We start from the raw sequence: 16,994 nt of genomic DNA on the forward strand, positions 1-16,994 counted from the left end.
AGATAGAAGCGGGGTCAAAGTACAGTTAGTGTTCTAATAAATGCTTCCCAATCGACATGACCGCGTTGCTATAATTTGCACAAAAACCACCAAACCATTCAGTGGTGACACTAGCGCAACACTTTCATTGCAATTAGTATACTACATTGCAATTAGTATATAATTGGTACCGTATATTCATTTCTTGCTCATTCGCCCCAAACATAAAAGATGACTTTTCTGGTTATGACTTGCTAAACGTGTTCGATTTTTGAAAGTTATAGTGGCAAAATATTTCTGTGTCGCGTTCGATTCTGTAGAGACGTATATTGAATGCACACTACCTTAAGCGTTCGGATGACGGATCTGAAATTTCGGTCGTTTAAAACAAGCTACAAGACGCACCACATACCTGTGTGCCCGTCATTCTCGATGACAGCCTCCCGCAAAGCTTCACGGTAGTGAAGAAAGTTTATTCGGCCCAAAGAACTCTTGAAGATGGCCGCACTTGTAGTGATATTGATTGGTGATTGGAAGGAGCCGCCACACTGATTCTTCGTGTCCATTCGCAGCCTGGGCCACTCTGAAATACCTGTTTAGAGTCACTTAGTAAGCTAGAAGCTACGACAACAGTTGAAAAATGAGAAGAGATGAATCCTTTTTGTTTCTCTTTTCTTCATAGAAAACCCCTGGGTGAATCAGAATAACCATAACTTCATTGAGCCAAAATGTGCTGTATATTGGTACTACTGATAGGAGATGACTTATTGGAAAACTTTATCAAGAGCTAATCGAAAGAATGAAACTTTTTTGACAGCAAAAGCATCATGTGCTGCGCAATAAGAAACTTGAGAGATCGCTATAGGTATGGATGGATATAATCAAGTGTTCAAATACATAATAGTAAAGAAATGTTGGGGCTTCCGTTCAAAGTTTGCGAAATAGCAGTAACATGGGTACAACTCCGTATCCGTCGACCTCCCCAAATAAGCTCTGAATTGATGAAGTTTATCCAGGTTTGTTTGTAGCAGTGTACTAGAAGTAGAAGTTTTTTCCGCAACGTGCTTTGTTTCATCGGGCTGAGCACTTCCGTTTTGCGTTTCCAGCAAGTTGTTCATTAGTTGTTCTCTTCCCCCTCCCTGCATTAAAGTCTTTGCCATTCTCTATCGGCCAGTGGTGAGTGGTGGAGTTTTCCCTATTTCAGAGGAACGTCAGTAGTTCCACGCAGGTGAGAGTCATGAATTAGCCATATACAGTTTCACTAATATATCTGTTAGATGTGGCTGGTGTCTGTTGAACATTTTTGCTAATGTACGCGTACAAACTAGAAGCTTCGGAGACGCTTAAGCTTCGCGTTCAAACTTAGAATGCGATAGCATAATTGGGCGATCCACGTACGTCACCTTTTCAAGTGGTAGCCTAGCTTCGGTTCGGGGCGCATGCCTCAACAACGCTGTAAAAAAACAAACTGTGCGAGCAACATTGGCCGTTTCAAACGATTCGATGTATTGCTTTCAGCAACTATAGTCGTTAAGTTCCCGCTACATTGTGATGCACTTATCGAAAGATGCCAATAAATGGTAGGTAAGTGGATAAGCGCAGGTATATTAAAGTAGTGGCTTTATTATACATACAAGATTAGAGCGAGCATTTTGTGGCTTTCCTTCAACTTATTTATTCCCGATACAGGAAAACACATAATAATTTTTGTAGCGTTAAGGAGCTCGTTTCACCAAAATTTCTGTATTGGTGTCGGTGCAGGTGCTGTTTGTCATTTGTAAGAAATGAGCGCAGTCTGCGAGTTAATAGTCAAGACAGGTCTAAATAAAATAAATTATAAAAGCTATCTCTCCGTTTGAGAATTGAACCCAGGCCTCCCGCGTGAAAATCAGGTGTTTTACCACAGAGTCACGCCATTTTCTGAAATTATAACGCGAAGAAGCACTATATGAACGTCATGTATTTATAGATGTACACATTATTGAAAAAAGTATATATTTACGCTACTGGTTACTCAAACAGAAAAATGGCCCCATATATGCATGTTTGACGGAAAATGTTCTCAAAACACGATAGTCTTCAGTCTGGAGAGAGTCAATAAAATATTTTTTTTTGGGGGGGGGGGGAAGGTTTGCGAGAGAAAATCAGTGAATGGGATTCTGGAGGTGCTGCGGGAGACATGAGCGTCATCTTGCGGTAATTTAGAAAAGCGAAAAACAAAAAATTGTCTTTGTTATAGTAAGCGCAATATTACAGGCCATATTTTGTAGATTTAGAGGTACGTGGCAGCACCATGATGTCCCCGCAAAGCGTACGAAACGCCTTTTCGTGCATAGCGTCTCATTGCCAGCGCAGCACAATAAACACTACAGTTGTAGAATTACTTTTGTATGCCTTTTCTAGTATAAAAAACAACAACAAAATATTATTTTGTTGATATTGTGCCTAAGATATGCGCAATATTTGCTTTTTAATGGACAACCGTATAAATATGAACGCAGAAGCCAGAGCAATATTGGTGGGCACTGGGGATGTGGTCGTACTAGAGCCGTTTCGCGTGACAAACAGACGAACAGAAGAACAGGCAGACAGAAAGACAGACAGACCTTTTTTTTAGTTGAAGTATCCTTTGAAGACTATCGTCTCTAATAGTAACGCGTTACCTACCTACGTTACCTCTAAAAAAAGGCAACGCATTGCCATTACCCAACGAAAAGTAACGGATGTTACCTCTGCCACTACTCCCAAATCATATGTTTTATACAATGTGCCTTTGCTGCAGGAATCCACAATAAGAATTTTTTTAAAATCTCTATTGTGTTTAAGGCTAAAATATTAACCCAAACAAATATAATACCAAAATGCTCATTTAACGAGAATTATTTCAACAAATGTATTGAACCTAGGCAATATTAAATAAAGATGTCTGTAGAATTACTAGTGAAGGCTACTGACTCTCCGGCACGTGCAGGATTAAGCCATTTTTTCTCACTAGGACATTTCACAAAAAACGAGATTCAATCATTCACGCTATCCACAAAGTTAACATCCCTTGACTCTCGAAAAATTTTCAGTAACACCTTTTTCTGATACAAACAGCACCTTCGGTGGAGCTTGTCGAAATCAAAACTGGTGGTCTTTGGCTTCTCATATGGTCCACTGCGCGCAAGTAGGCAGCCGCAGAGGCCTTTGCTCACGCTTTCCTTTTATTTTTATTTTTTAGAAGAGGAGAGGGGCATATTCACGTTTGTGACACCAGACGTTCCTTAGTGCGCACCTGTCGTCCTGTTTTGGCCAGCGAATATCATGGTGCGTGCCTAACCGACGCGGTCGCGCCTGAGCGCACTGTCTACGTGCAAAAGATCTATTCTGACAGCGTGCTTTTACTTGTAAAGTAGATGCACGAATCTGTAGTAGTAAAGAAATAACTTAATCAGCCTCGCTTGTTCTCGAGCCTGAAAGTAAAGCAGAGGTAGCCGTAGTGTTCGTGTGACAGCGGTATGAATGGGATTTTTTTAAAGCTGAGGGATGCCAATCAATGCACCAAGTATATTTTTTGCGCAAAAAAATTTGAACATTTAGCACGTCGCATTCTTTTTGACGCCTTTCTTCCTACCGTGGGCTCACGCCTATTCATGATGTGTGAAATTACTTTGTGGCATATTCGAATCTACTGCGCGCATACAGAACGGTTATAGTGACCATGCATGCTGTCTCCGGGATGGGCCAGGAATTCACAAAAGACGCTTAAAATAACTTTCTTCTATATACAATTCAAGTTTCATTTCTTCTGCTGCCAGGTGTTATTGATCATTTGCTGATGGATTTCATCTGCTATCAAGTGTTTCGATTTTTCAATAATTGACTGTTTGTTTCTTTTGCAATGAAATGTACTTGATTCCTTTAAACTTATTCTATTGTTTGCCGAGTTGCTTTACATGTTTTGTTTTCTTTATGTAACCAGCACAGGAGGTCCCCTTGCAGCCTAGAGCTTTGGGACCTCCTTCTGTATAACATTTTTCCTATGTATTATCTTTTATTGAATAATAAAAAATATTATCTATCTATCTATCTAAGTTGACGTTGCAGGAAATGTAAAATTTAAAGAGGTGGTCGTGCGCCAAGCTGTGCTCAACGAGTGTACTCATTTTTCACCGAAACCTTCTGCAGGCGTTTGGGAAATTCAAGCAGCTGCTTCCCCCGCGGACGAAGCGGCACAATCAGCACGTGCTAAGAGTAAACCAGACCACGCACTTTCCCTTCGGACAGCCTATCTTTTGGGCACGAAAAAGCGCAGGTGACAGCTATAAACCTGCTATAATCTGATTGTACACAAACTTGTCCGTACATTTTCTCATGACGGATTGAAAGATTTTCTCCAAGCTTTTTGGGGCAATGGCGCAACCTTCTCCGCCTTGAATCAGTGCATCTTAAGAATTTTTTTACCCCCAAATTGGCGCACACACTCAAAAAAAGTGGTGCCGCTCGTGCTTTCTTTGCCCATGCCTCGCAAGCAGTCAGCAGTCCGACGCTGCGGCAAATGACTTCGTCGAGGCGGTCTCTGGGAAAATCGCATTTACAAATAAAAAAAAATAACGGGCAACGGGACATCATACGTTACCAAAAATCTCATCGTAAATACGTTGCCCATTTCATTTCTGAAATCGTAAAGCGACGTTACTAAGTTACAGGTAACGGCATTACTTGAAACGCATTAGCACCAACACTGCATGTAATGAAGGTAGTATATTCAATGCATGAAATATTGCGAGGCAGAACTAGAGCACCACGCCGCGTATAAAAACAGGTGAAATGTAGAGCTGGTGGGTGCTTCAAAAAACACCGATTACAGAGCAGTCAGACATATTGCACCATCAACAGCAGCAAAAGAATCTGCAAATAGAGCTGCTGCGTAGGTTCGCGTGTTTCCTTACATGCAGGTAGTGGGCCTTTCGCTGAATCGCAAAAGAACTAACTATCATGCCTGCGGGTTTTTTTCTTCACTCTCGGAATCTCTGTTTTTTGTTTTTTTATAATACTGTCTTCATTATACAGCTTCTTTCCTTTTTTTGTTGTAAGCAATACTGCAGTTATCGCCCATATGAGACTATATGTTCTCTTGGCCAATCCCCCAAAGTGAGTATGATGCATGCATTCTAGGCTACAAACAAGCAAAAAAAAAACAAAGAGTCCTTAACAACTGTACTTGCAGGAGACATTTCCAGAAGATCGCAAATGACCAATGTTACACGCAGAGTGATTCCTTTCTTTATGGCACTGTTGAGGCATGCACCGAAGAGCGAAGCCAGACTAACCATTCAGAAAATAATACACCTGGGTCCCGAATATTCTATAGTGATATACTCTTGAAGGTGAAGCTCGATCATGCATCCTCAACGTTTCAGCTTTATTCTTATTGTCGTATGAGTTTTTAACGTAGATATGCCAAAGTATCGTAGCCATTTAAACATAAAAGGAATAGAAAAATAAAGTAATAGAAAAAGTGGACTCACCTTCCGTGCCATAACGCCAGGCTTCCACTGTATGAGAAACCAGAAATAGGGTTACACAAAAATATAAGATCCTTATTTTCTGGTATATAAATACCACTATTGCTCATTATGCGGGATCACCATCTAATGTAATGCGGCAACCGTAATGCGGCAACATTGAGCCCTTAATTACATGTACAATGCAGTTCTTGCATTTAGTACGGACGATGAAATAACCAAAATATCTTCAAAAAGGCGGTTGGTTTCTCTCTGGTGGTGAGCGGGGCTTTATGATAACATTATCAATTTGAAACTCTTTAGCGACTATTATTATGCATTTTTCCCCACTTTTATCAGTCGTTTCGCCACCGATTAGTAGCTGGGGCTTTGTCAAGCTGTCGTTGGACAGCTTTTTTCCCGGCCACCTTTTTTCACCGTAAATGTTTTTGTTTTTGGTGAAAATAAAGTTGTTTGATTGATCGATTGATTATTTTGGCATACTACAGCGCGAAAAACACACAGTGAACGCAACACAAACGAGGACGAAGTGCCCTCGTCGTCAACGTTAGTCTCCCATCTATTGTGTGTGTTTTTCAGTGCACTGTACTGCACCATAATTTCTTTCATTTCGTTCATTTTATAATGTAAGTACTGCAAGATGCATAACATGAGCTATTAATATGATAGAGTATTTCTTTTGCTATTATTGTATATAGAGTGCAAGCATAAAAAATGTCACACATACCGTATAGACCGAGTTGTCTCTTAAAGGACTATATTCTAAACTCACCTGCATTAAGAGCAACGATCCAGATGGTAGTCCATGTGACCACAGCCATTCGGCCTGCGACTTCCCAACCTTCGCGGACCATTCGGAAACCTGGAGTAACGCAAAATGTCTGGCCGTGGTTTGCAGTTTCAGATGTAGCTCAGCTACGAAGTTAACATATTCACCAGCCATGACCGTAAGTTGATTTCCATGACCATCGCCAAGCAACAGCTCGTTAGAACCCCAATATTGCATAAGAACACAGCGCGAGAAACTGCTTGGTCACATGCTCTAAGGTTTCATTTTCCATCTGCGGCTTTCTGAACCAAGAAAAAGGGCGAGTGGTAAGGGAGAGGTTGCAAATTACCAAAAATAAAGAAAACAAAGGCGGAAGTTTGTTCGTGGAGGTACGAGTGACACCTGCGCCGGGGTGCGCTTAAAATACAGTACTTGTGCCCTCGTGCATTAAGAATGTCAAGCGCTCAAAGCTGTCGGCCCAACGTGTCATGTCGAAGAAGCGCAACGCCCGTATACAGCTCATAAATTGCCCACAACTTCAACAACACCTCGTTATGAGCGGCTTGAATGTACATCAATGTCCAAGCAGAACCTTTGCTGACAGTGCTCATAAAGAGGCAAATTAAAAGGGAGAAGGTGTATTCCTCAAAGTACTCTGCAGGAGTTGAATTTGACAGCGTATGTTACGTTTATCGGAATGTAGCGGTCTGATTGCTGCAGCCAATAGCCGTAATTTGTCTAGATCAGAAATATATTGAAAAAAACTAAACAAAAAGTGCACGTTACCCTACGCGTACACAAACATACACAGCTGCATAAGAAATAACATATGCATACTCAAATAGAGCAAAATAAGCAGGATGCACAATGATAACTGTTTCATATACAAGTAGCACAGTTATGAAATCCCATAAAAATAACCGAGAGATAAAAGACAACAAATCGTCGGCGTTCGGTATTTAACGTACAATTTTCATATTGGGTGAAAGTTGATTCTATGAAAAAAGTGAGGCAGAGAAACGACAAGAAAAGAAATTACGGCATCTCCCCTTGAAAGGAACCATGCGTAGATGCGAAGCAGCGGACGCTAACGCTTACACTAGAGGCTATGTTGACGCTAGCTCTGACCGTGGCGCTGCGCAATAGGGAAACCTGGGGATGCGCCATGCACGCAGTGATAGACTGCTGTTTCCTACTGGAAAATGTTAATCACCACTAATGGGCAATGAGGGACAGAAAACTCCGTTTGGGCGCAGATACCTGCAGTCCTATTTTAGTCTACGCGCACGCTGTGAATTTTTATTGTTGAACAAAGCATAATAGAAATCTCCCACCGGCACGACCTTGGAGGTCAAGATACAGTGTCTATATATATGGAGTGGCCAGTGAATGGTTGTGCAGTGGGAGCAGTCAGTTTTTTTTTAATAAAAAAACTTGCTATCAGACACTGCCTGCGTTGGCTTTGTAAGGCAAGAGAGAGAGAGCTACGAATAGGGAGAGAGGGGAAGGGGACGTGCATGTGCAATGGGAGTGTTAACGCCACTGACAGCGATGCCGAAACGCACGACAAGGGGGAATGAACGTAGGAGGGGAGGGGCGCCAGAGCACAGTAAGGGTGTTCACGCCGCATACCGGGCTGAGCTCGACCTTAAAAAGATTTCATCTAGGCACTGCCTGTAAATTTATTCCTTCGGTTCGCATCACATTCAGTTCACACATTCGTAAAGAGAGCTGGCTATACGCTAAGCCTTCTCTCATCCAAATGGAATCTTTCCAAAGCTAGCGTTCACGGAAGAAATCTAAGAAAGGCCGACTGACCCACTATGACGCACGTGTGATTTGACTGTTCAGCAAGATAGTTTTGTAGGTTCAAGTTCAATAAAAACACATATAAATAAGCTGCACGGCGTCAAGTTTAGATTCCTTAAGCATTCATTAAACGCGCACTTTCCTGCTTTCACGGTCGATTCTATACATCCCAAGAATTGCCTTTGTTATTACTCCGGCAGACTGCCAAAATCTTTGTCACTGTAACGTAATCCAGCCTCCTTACAAACGTGATATCACTGAAGGGATTATATTGCATCATTGCTTTCTGTAGCGCCTTCATTAACAATGTATAGCGATACAGGGTGATCTAGCATGATGCAGCCTAATTTATAATAGCCATGAACATGACGGCGTGCGCGCGCATGTTCGCGGACGGCAGCCTGTTTTACCCTGCGTGCCAACTGCATCCCACCTACGGTGACGGCCGCGAGCGGATTGCGTGACCCACACATGCTGCAAATATAAACTACAGTGTTGTACGGTGCATAAGTAGTGAGCCATTGTTCTACTATGTGGAAAGTAGTTTTTCTAAGTACAATTGCGAATGTAAGCCCTCGCGTTCTACGATATACGTGCGTCGTGTGCCATATTTCTAGTTGGTGCGCGCATACTCCTATTGTGTGGGTTGGCTTTGCTGCATTGTGCTTTCCGTGCTCACCGCAAACAAGTGAGGCAAAAAATTTTCGCTCTAATAGAAGTGGTGAAGACGGCACTAAGACGCAAAAGGCGTCAAACAACAATGTGATGCTACGTCGTTTCTAGGCCACCTTTAGGTTACTTCTATACGAGTCCGCTAGGGGCTGCCAGACTGTTTGCAGGTTGCTTGTCAACGCAGATAAGTTCTGGTCAAACCACAAACTTTCACACAGGCGACACAGATGTCCAAATAACGGAGACTGGAAGTCGCGCTGAAACCGAGCGTCCGCACCTACCATAGACCGAGAGGGACGCCGTCTTTGGCCTACGCATTCCATCGCTTCGGAGTCGTCTCGCAGGCCCCGTTGCTTTTCCCATTCCCCCGGAACTATCTCGTCTGCCGGAGCGATGAAGCGTAGCACTGATCAATACCTGAGCTTCTGGACTCATACTCATCTATGTTCATCACCCTTAGCCGATCATACATCTTATGGGACATCAATGCGTAATCTATCGTCGGCTGTAGCCTTCCCACCTCCCATGCTATCTGCCCTTCGCACATCTCGGTACTGTTGCAAATGATGAAATCAAGCCTATCACACATAATCATTCGCATTTTTTTCTGTTCGGTCAGTATATCTATCTATATCTTCTATTTCCTCAGTCATATCTGCTACTATAATTACCTCGCACTCTTCTTCTAGTTCAATAATGTCATTTTCTATGCAGTGCACTATTTTTTAGTTTCCCTCTCTGGCTTCTGCCCCGGTCCACAACTATACAAAACCCTGGAGCGTCATCTACCCTGCCATTTTCCCTCTTAGAAATAAGTGTTCCCTGCACTGCTGATTGTCCCTTTGCCAGTCTGTATTTTATGAATAAATGCCCCAATACCGCCTCCCCCCCTTTTTCTGCTGACTTCTACTCTACCATAATATTCTCATGCGTAGTCGGGATTGCTAGGTAATTCTTCAATGTTTCAAATACGTGTTTCTACAAAGCCATATACAATCAGCTTATCCTCTCTTAGCTGTTCTTCTATCTCTTCCTACTTCAACCTATTCCTGCCACCCTGCATGTTAATATACCCTACTTTTGAATTCAGTTGGTTCTCGTGCCTACGTCGATCGCTCCCCCGGACTCTACCTCTTTATATATTTGTGCCACTTAGGGATCGTATCTGTCGATACCACCTGACAAAGAGTCCCTCTGGCTGTTTTCCTCGTTACGTGATATGCAGGACACCGAAGGGCCCACGCGCTTCACAAAAAAGCGATGGAGCGTCTTGCAAGTCGCAGGACGAGCAGTACATATTCACACAACACAATTTGATGATCGATTTCTAAAAGCAAACAAGCACAACAAAGTGCTACTACAACATACTCATCATCATCATCATCAGCCTGTCTACGTCCACTGCAGGACAAAGGCCTCTCCCATGTTCCGCCAGTTCACCCGGTTCTGTGCTTGCTGTTGCCAATTTATACCCGCAAACTTATTAATCTCATCTGCCCACCTAACCTTCTGTCTCCCCCTACCCCGCTTCCGTTCTCTGGGAATCCAGTTGGTGACCCTTAATGACCAGCGGTTATCCTGTCTACGTGCTACATGCCCGGCCCATGTCCATTTCCTCTTCTTTATTGCAGCTATGATATCCTTAACTCCCGTTTGTCCCCTAATCCACTCTGCTCTCTTCTTGTCTCTTAAGGTTACACCTACCATTTTTCTTTCCATTGCTCGCTGCGTCGTCCTCAATTTAAGTTGAACCCTCTTTGTGAGTCTCCAGGTTTCTGCTCCGTAGCTAAGTACCGGCAAGATACAGCTGTTATATACTTTCCTCTTGAGGGACAGTGGCAATCTACTTGTCATAATTTGAGAGTGCCTGCCGAATGTGCTCCACCCCATTCTTATTCTTCTAGTTACTTCAATCTCGTGGTTAGGCTCTGCGGTTATTACCTGCCCTAAGTAGACATAGTCTTTTACAACTTCAAGTGCACTATTACCTATCGCAAAGCGCTGCTCCTTTCCGAGGTTGTTGTACATTACTTTCGTTTTCTGCAGATTAATTTTAAGACCCACCTTTCTGCTCTCCTTGTCTAACTCCATAATCATGAGTTGCAATTCGTCCCCTGAGTTACTCAGCAATGCAATGTCATCGGCGAAGTGCAGGTTACTGAGGTACTCTCCATTAACTCTTATCCCTAACTGTTCCCATTCTACGCTTCTGAAAACGTCCTGTAAGCACGCAGTGAATAGCATTGGGGAGATTGTGTCCCCCTGCCTTACAGCCTTCTTTATTGGTATTCTGTTGCTTTTTTTATGAAGCACTATGGTAGCAGTTGATCCCCTGTAGATTTCTTCCAGAATACTCCAACATACTATTATGAGTTAACGACCCACACTCTAAAAAGCTTCGCCCCTAAAATTGCGGATCCGAGCAGGGTTGAAGCAGTTTGCGTATCACTCAGTCAACACACTTCATTGGGTCCTCAAGAACTACACAGTCGTATTTGTGGGCCACGCCCACGCTGGGTTCAGAAAACCATGGTCCTCCGACCGCAACGTGGGCTCTTCGAACAGCCCTTAGTTGTTTTTCGAGATCGCTGCTTCTGAGGCCTTGCTCTCATGCATTTTGTAACGCCGAACATTGCCAGGGCATGTGAGCTAGTGAGCAATATTCTTCATGGCACTCAGGGCAGCGTGGATCGATGCCCAAAGCAAGAGACTGAACCTTCTTCTCGGCGTGAAAGATCCCGGTTGTAACATTCTGAGAGTAGAAAATTGAGGTCTTGTCAGATTTGGATTTGGGAGCAGAAATTGTCTGCGCTCAAGTTGATAGTGTTTCACTATTTCGTGAATAGAGTGTAATGGGTCAGATTTATGCTCCCAATCCAGACTTTCTAGCGTACAGGGACCATCGTGGAAAGTCCGACCTCGTGCTTGGTCATGAACTAGTTCGTTCGCGTTGGAGATGCTAAGATGTACATTGATTACAATGTGCGCTGGGAACCATACAGTAGTGTGAAAGACATCACGCGGTCTTCGATTGACTGTAGCCACCGCTTCTTTCTAGATGAGACCACATAGAAAAACCCGCATGGCTCATCTGGAGTCGGTGTAGATATAAGGCTGCGAGAAGCCGTTATTAGATAGTGCGATAGCAGCTACTTCAGCCACTGCAACCGTGACATGTCTAACGAAAACTTCAGTAAGGATGGTCCCATGTGGATCAGCTACAGCAGCTACAAATGAATCTGTCTGCCTCTACTGCGCAACATCAACGTAAGTGCTCAAAGCAGTGTAGAGTAAAGAATAGCGCACCGTTAGCCCTGTTGGTGCGTTTGCTGCCACTGCACATGCGTCGTAACGTGAGCCACAATTCGCGTTCACGGCCCACCCGCAGAAAATCTGAAACAGCGTGCGGCAATCGTGGCCCGCGAGGCCCGCAATGTGCTCTGTATAGCTTTCGTGCATTTCAGTTAGTGGTAGGGGCAGAAGTTCCTAGACTTTTCCTTTGGAGTAGGAAACGCTAGTGAAAACTCATATGGCGCCTGCAACTAAAGCAATGCCTGCAACACATGCAAACGTTATTCTAAACCTCCCTAATGTTTTTGCGCGCAACGTCCATGAAGGAGCGGGCTCGAGCCTTGCGCCTAACCACATATTTTGCATGTGCATTCCTTGGTAAATGGCTAACCTGAAAGGTCTCCCTAATGGTGTGAGAGAGCATGGTGGCAATAAAGTAGATGGCCAAGGGGGCCAGTCCTGGGTACTGTAGGCGTGGCAAGAAGGTGTTCTACCACACAAACACGTGCGCACTTAGAAATGCACTAATATTTAACGGCCCTTGCTCGGAAATGCAGTGCAAAATTACGTTCTTGATTTACAACACACGTGTCCTGTTTATGGGCTTCAAAATACAACATGTAATCACAGTAATGCGTCGTGCATGCGTGCATTACCATCGGCCGTCAAAAATTGTGGTTATCAAAATGACTTTGTGGTTTGAAGCCGGCCACCCTTCACGAAAGGTACACACGTTACTACGCATATTTTTTTAAGACACTCGGTGGGTGCATAGTGATGTCGAAAACCTTTCACGCGCACAAGTGCTCGATGTTTAAAGCATGCTACCCATTGCAGAGGATGCAGCCGTATGCGAAATCTTCCTTGACACAAGCAATTTTCAACTCGGTACGCAATGGAGACAGGATATTGCTATCGAGTTCAACTCTTAGAAGCGAACCTTAACAATCGCCTAATCTATTTTTACTTACCTGCTGACGTTTCACACGTCATAGCGAAAAAGAACATTTAGAAATTTCATTCAGAAAACTAGGAATCGCTTTAAATTCTACGAATATCCTGTTCGTTGTGGCGTCATCTATCGACCACAGCAAGAGCTTCTTAGCCGATCTACCTTTCTTGGCGAGCGCCATTCATCTGAGGTCATCATTACCATTATCCTCAGCTGCAACGTCGGCATACAGTGGTCTGCGGATTTCTTCGACATACAGGAAGTATAACTTCTTAGGTTATTCTGAATCAAAATATGGTTGCAATTCACACTTATTCATTTCACTTATCAGTTCAGTACTTACTTTATTGGTATGTAACCTTTTGATTGTCTAATTTTTACATTTCAATGATCACCGTTGAATTTATTCTCGTTTATAAAATTCCTATTTCCTTTTGTACATTATATCAACGGCCAGTTTAATAGCAAATCACCCATAGAGGGTACGAACCAAACATAGGTACAATCAAACAAGCAAACAAGGCAGCTCCGTAATTCTCTCAGGATTGCCACCGCTAGTGTGAAGCTGCCTCGATTTTCCAACCCTAAGTCAGCGATTTTGACACAGAGACCTCTCCTACGACATTCATTACCAGAACTTTTTTGCTCTCGGACAAGAGATCACACATGTATCAGACGGAGCCGCTCTGCTGTTGTATATAGCAGCAATAGAGAGTGTTCTAGTACGCAAACTTTTTTCTTTCCGAGTTTTACTTCATTCGCGTGGCTGTGATGGTACCTCTATGAAGAGTAAATTCATTTCAATATCCTTGCAGAGCAAATTTCGGCGAGCTGTATTTTTTTTCGCTACAACAACGTACCGCTCAAGACACAAAAACGTGAACGGCGGCATGAAGCCAATTCTAGTGATTAAAGTCTAATAATTTTACATGCGCGACCCGCGATTTTCTACCTGCCGAAGAGCTGCACCCGAATGCAGTAAGAAACGCCGCACGTTTCATGACGGGCGCATCGCATGCGCGACGCGCTGTTTCTGCGGAATCCTCCGCGTCGCAGACAGCATAGCACGATGCCATGAAGAACAATTGGTCCACGGCGGCACTATTTGTAATAGCGTCCTCGTGACCACCTAGAGTACCGCGAAGGGCGCGCAGAGCCACTGACACGGCCAGCTCCTCGGCGGCTTCTGAGGCGTTAGGCGTCACTAGGCCGAGAAGAGCCCGTGCTATTAGCCTTCCAGCTCCCCCGTAGTTTAGCGCTGGATGCAGCTGGGTGTGAAAAAAGGGGTAAGAGAAGAACAGTGGCTCCGCTGTCAAGTTTCGCTCCCAATGCCAGGAGCCACTTGGCATGACGCCGTCAGCTCTGAGGATGTCGTAGAGTCCAGACGACGTCAGCTCGAGCCTCGCCTTTCTGAACGCCAGCCATTCGGAGAAGAACGAGGACTGCGGGCCTGGCAGGACGTCCAGCTGTACCGACGCGTCAGATGGGACAATAATGTCGGTTGACGAAGCCACGTCGGGTGCAATCAAGGCCAATAGGTCGCGTGTGAAATTCGCACCTACGTGTGGTTTAGTAAGTACACTGAACCAAGCGAGTCCCGTCATCCGGTCCACCTCGCGCAGGCAGCGTTTCGTCATCTTAGCTGGCATAAAATAAAGTGGACGGTCGCGTGTGGTGGCGTTCCTGTCGTCGACCATCCAGCCTATTTCCACGAATACGCTATAGGCGATATATTCCGCCACGTCATCTTGCCTGCGACTCGCAAATTCCAGCAGGCTATTCAATGTGCCGAGGAGCCTCGTGCTCTGCACGCGGACGAAGGTATTTTTTGAGATGTTCACTACCATAGGTGCGGCGACAAGGAGCGCATCAAGCCATGCTTGAACAGGAGCAGTTGGCGTAAAGGTTTCTGCCACTGTTTCTAGGCGCATGTCCAGTGGCCCCATTTCGAGAACTGCCTCTGAATTCTTCACAAGCTCGCTCACCACCGCGTCCGTTGAAGACTTGCGTGCCACAGCTGCGGCAATTTCCTCTTCCGGCAGACCTAGAATTCGAAATGCCGCCTCAACGCCGGCTTTGTATTTTTTGCTCTTCCCAATCTTCCGGAGCACATCCACCCGTTTCTCCAGATCAATACTGCGGGCAATGTAGACCCTAGTCGAAGTGTTTTCGTGCGCGTCAACTGTCAACTGGAACCACACGTGGATGTCCCAGTTTAGAGACAGGTCTACTAGTGTAGTGAGCACCGCGTGAAGGCTGCTGCGCCACTGATTGGGCAAAACACCATGGTCCTTGAGGAACGATCTCAGTTCAGTTGGGTTGCGTCTGCCACGTAGGCAGGATCTGACCAGGCCAACAACTCTGTCGAAGACGTCCTCTGGACTCGCGGACTGCGTGGAGTTCCAGGCGAGAGTGGACTGCATCGCCTCCCTCCGAAGTCTCATCTGGGCCATCTCACGCACAGACGGAACGGCGGAACCCCGTCGCCAGCGACCACACACGAATTCGTACAGGCTGCGGCAGGGATTACGGTACACGTTTAGAGACGCCTGGAGCTCCCAGGCGTATCGCTGGCAAGCGTGGCTGTCGCACACTGCGCGTAATGTCGACAGCAGCTCGTGGCCGTGCACCAAGACAGGGTTGTGGCGAGCGGTGAGCATCTCGTCAGCCAGGGTCATGAACTTGATCAACATGGCGGCTCCCAGTAGGATGGCGAGAAACGTGGCCGCCTTCCGAACACCTCTGAGCAGCATGAAGGAATAGTTCACCACCCGGTCCAACAGCCGCTGACGTGGCTGCAAGGTTTAAGTAGATGCATACTGTTATGGGCGACGCAAGTATAGTAAGGACACGGAAAAACGCGAGCTCTAGCTTCGAACTGAATTCATTGGCAATAATCGGCCGCCTTCTATACCCTCATTAAAGTAACTTCAAGTTTAGAGAGGGCGAAGGACATTTTCCCCGAATGTTTATGAAAATGACGGTGCCGCTAGAACAGCACGTTGTTACATACAGCGCATTGATTGAACTGATAAACGATTATAAATATACACTTTTTACAGCTACAGCTGTTATGAGATCACAGCAGTGGCTGATTTCACGGCCGCAGTTTTACGCCATCGCGGCTGGTATTCGTAAACGCCATTATGAGAAATGATAAAAAAGTAAATAAAAATTATATATACAAGATCGTATCGGATTGCAACCCCAGCACTCTGCGTGGCAGTGGAGAATTTCGCCAGAGGGGCATTCCAGTTTCCTTCCTTTATTGCTTGTTTTGGAATGTAAAAAATGCAAAAAAATTGCTATTTACTGTACAAATATTGGTTACTACTTGCTAGGACAACAACCACCTAATGAAAGCGCAACAGTAAATTCGATGCATGTATCTGATGTAGCAGTGAAGCTGTGTGTATCTCATACAGCGATGAGGTCTTTGTCTATTCGTATACCATATTGTTACCGTTTGAACCAGTTTCGGACGTGCTATAGTATTGAGACTTATCTAATTTCAACCCATATATCAAGCAATTGTCATTCCCTCGCACTGTGAAACGGAGCACTTGATCAAGAAGCGAAACAAAGATATTTTCTTAACTCACAATGCAGGCTGCAATTTGACACTGCAGATGTGAGCATTTGAGTATGACATCGCAGGTATGTCACTTGGCCACTCTTTGTTTTTCGACTCCGGAGTTCATTACTCAACAGCCTAATGAGGGAAAGAAGAGAATATTAAGGGCTAGTTTCTTTATTTGAAAGAACGTTTATAAAACCCAGCGGATAATGATGTCAGAAACTATATAGTGAGGTAATTCTACTTGTTTAGGTGTATTACAGTCATTTTGATGTAAACTGAAAGAAGTAAGGCGAATGAAAAGGAAACTTTGCACTGCTGCGACCGAACTTGCAAAGGTATTTCCTGGTTTTCATCAATATGTTGTAACAGGCATTTTTTTTTTTGCTTTTACAGTGAAAGTTGTTACGAGATCACAATCGGCGCACGCGCGGG

General features: G+C 44.5%; 1 protein-coding gene across 1 annotated transcript in view; it reads right to left on the reverse strand.

Moving 5' to 3' along the window:
- Nucleotides 1-6,537, reverse strand: part of LOC142803488 (carbonic anhydrase 7-like) — a 52,947-nt gene extending 46,410 nt beyond the window's left edge. The window contains exons 1-3 of the mRNA XM_075888603.1: nt 6,262-6,537; nt 5,493-5,519; nt 392-571 (exon numbers count right to left, since the gene is read on the reverse strand). Of these exons, the coding sequence (XP_075744718.1) occupies nt 392-571; nt 5,493-5,519; nt 6,262-6,343 (289 nt within the window). The 5' untranslated portion in view covers nt 6,344-6,537. The remainder of the gene's footprint in view (nt 1-391; nt 572-5,492; nt 5,520-6,261) is intronic.
- Between the last annotated feature and the right edge of the window lie 10,457 nt (nt 6,538-16,994).

Source organism: Rhipicephalus microplus, chromosome 3 (genome assembly GCF_043290135.1).
Source record: "Rhipicephalus microplus isolate Deutch F79 chromosome 3, USDA_Rmic, whole genome shotgun sequence".
Taxonomy (NCBI): Eukaryota; Metazoa; Arthropoda; class Arachnida; order Ixodida; family Ixodidae; genus Rhipicephalus; species Rhipicephalus microplus.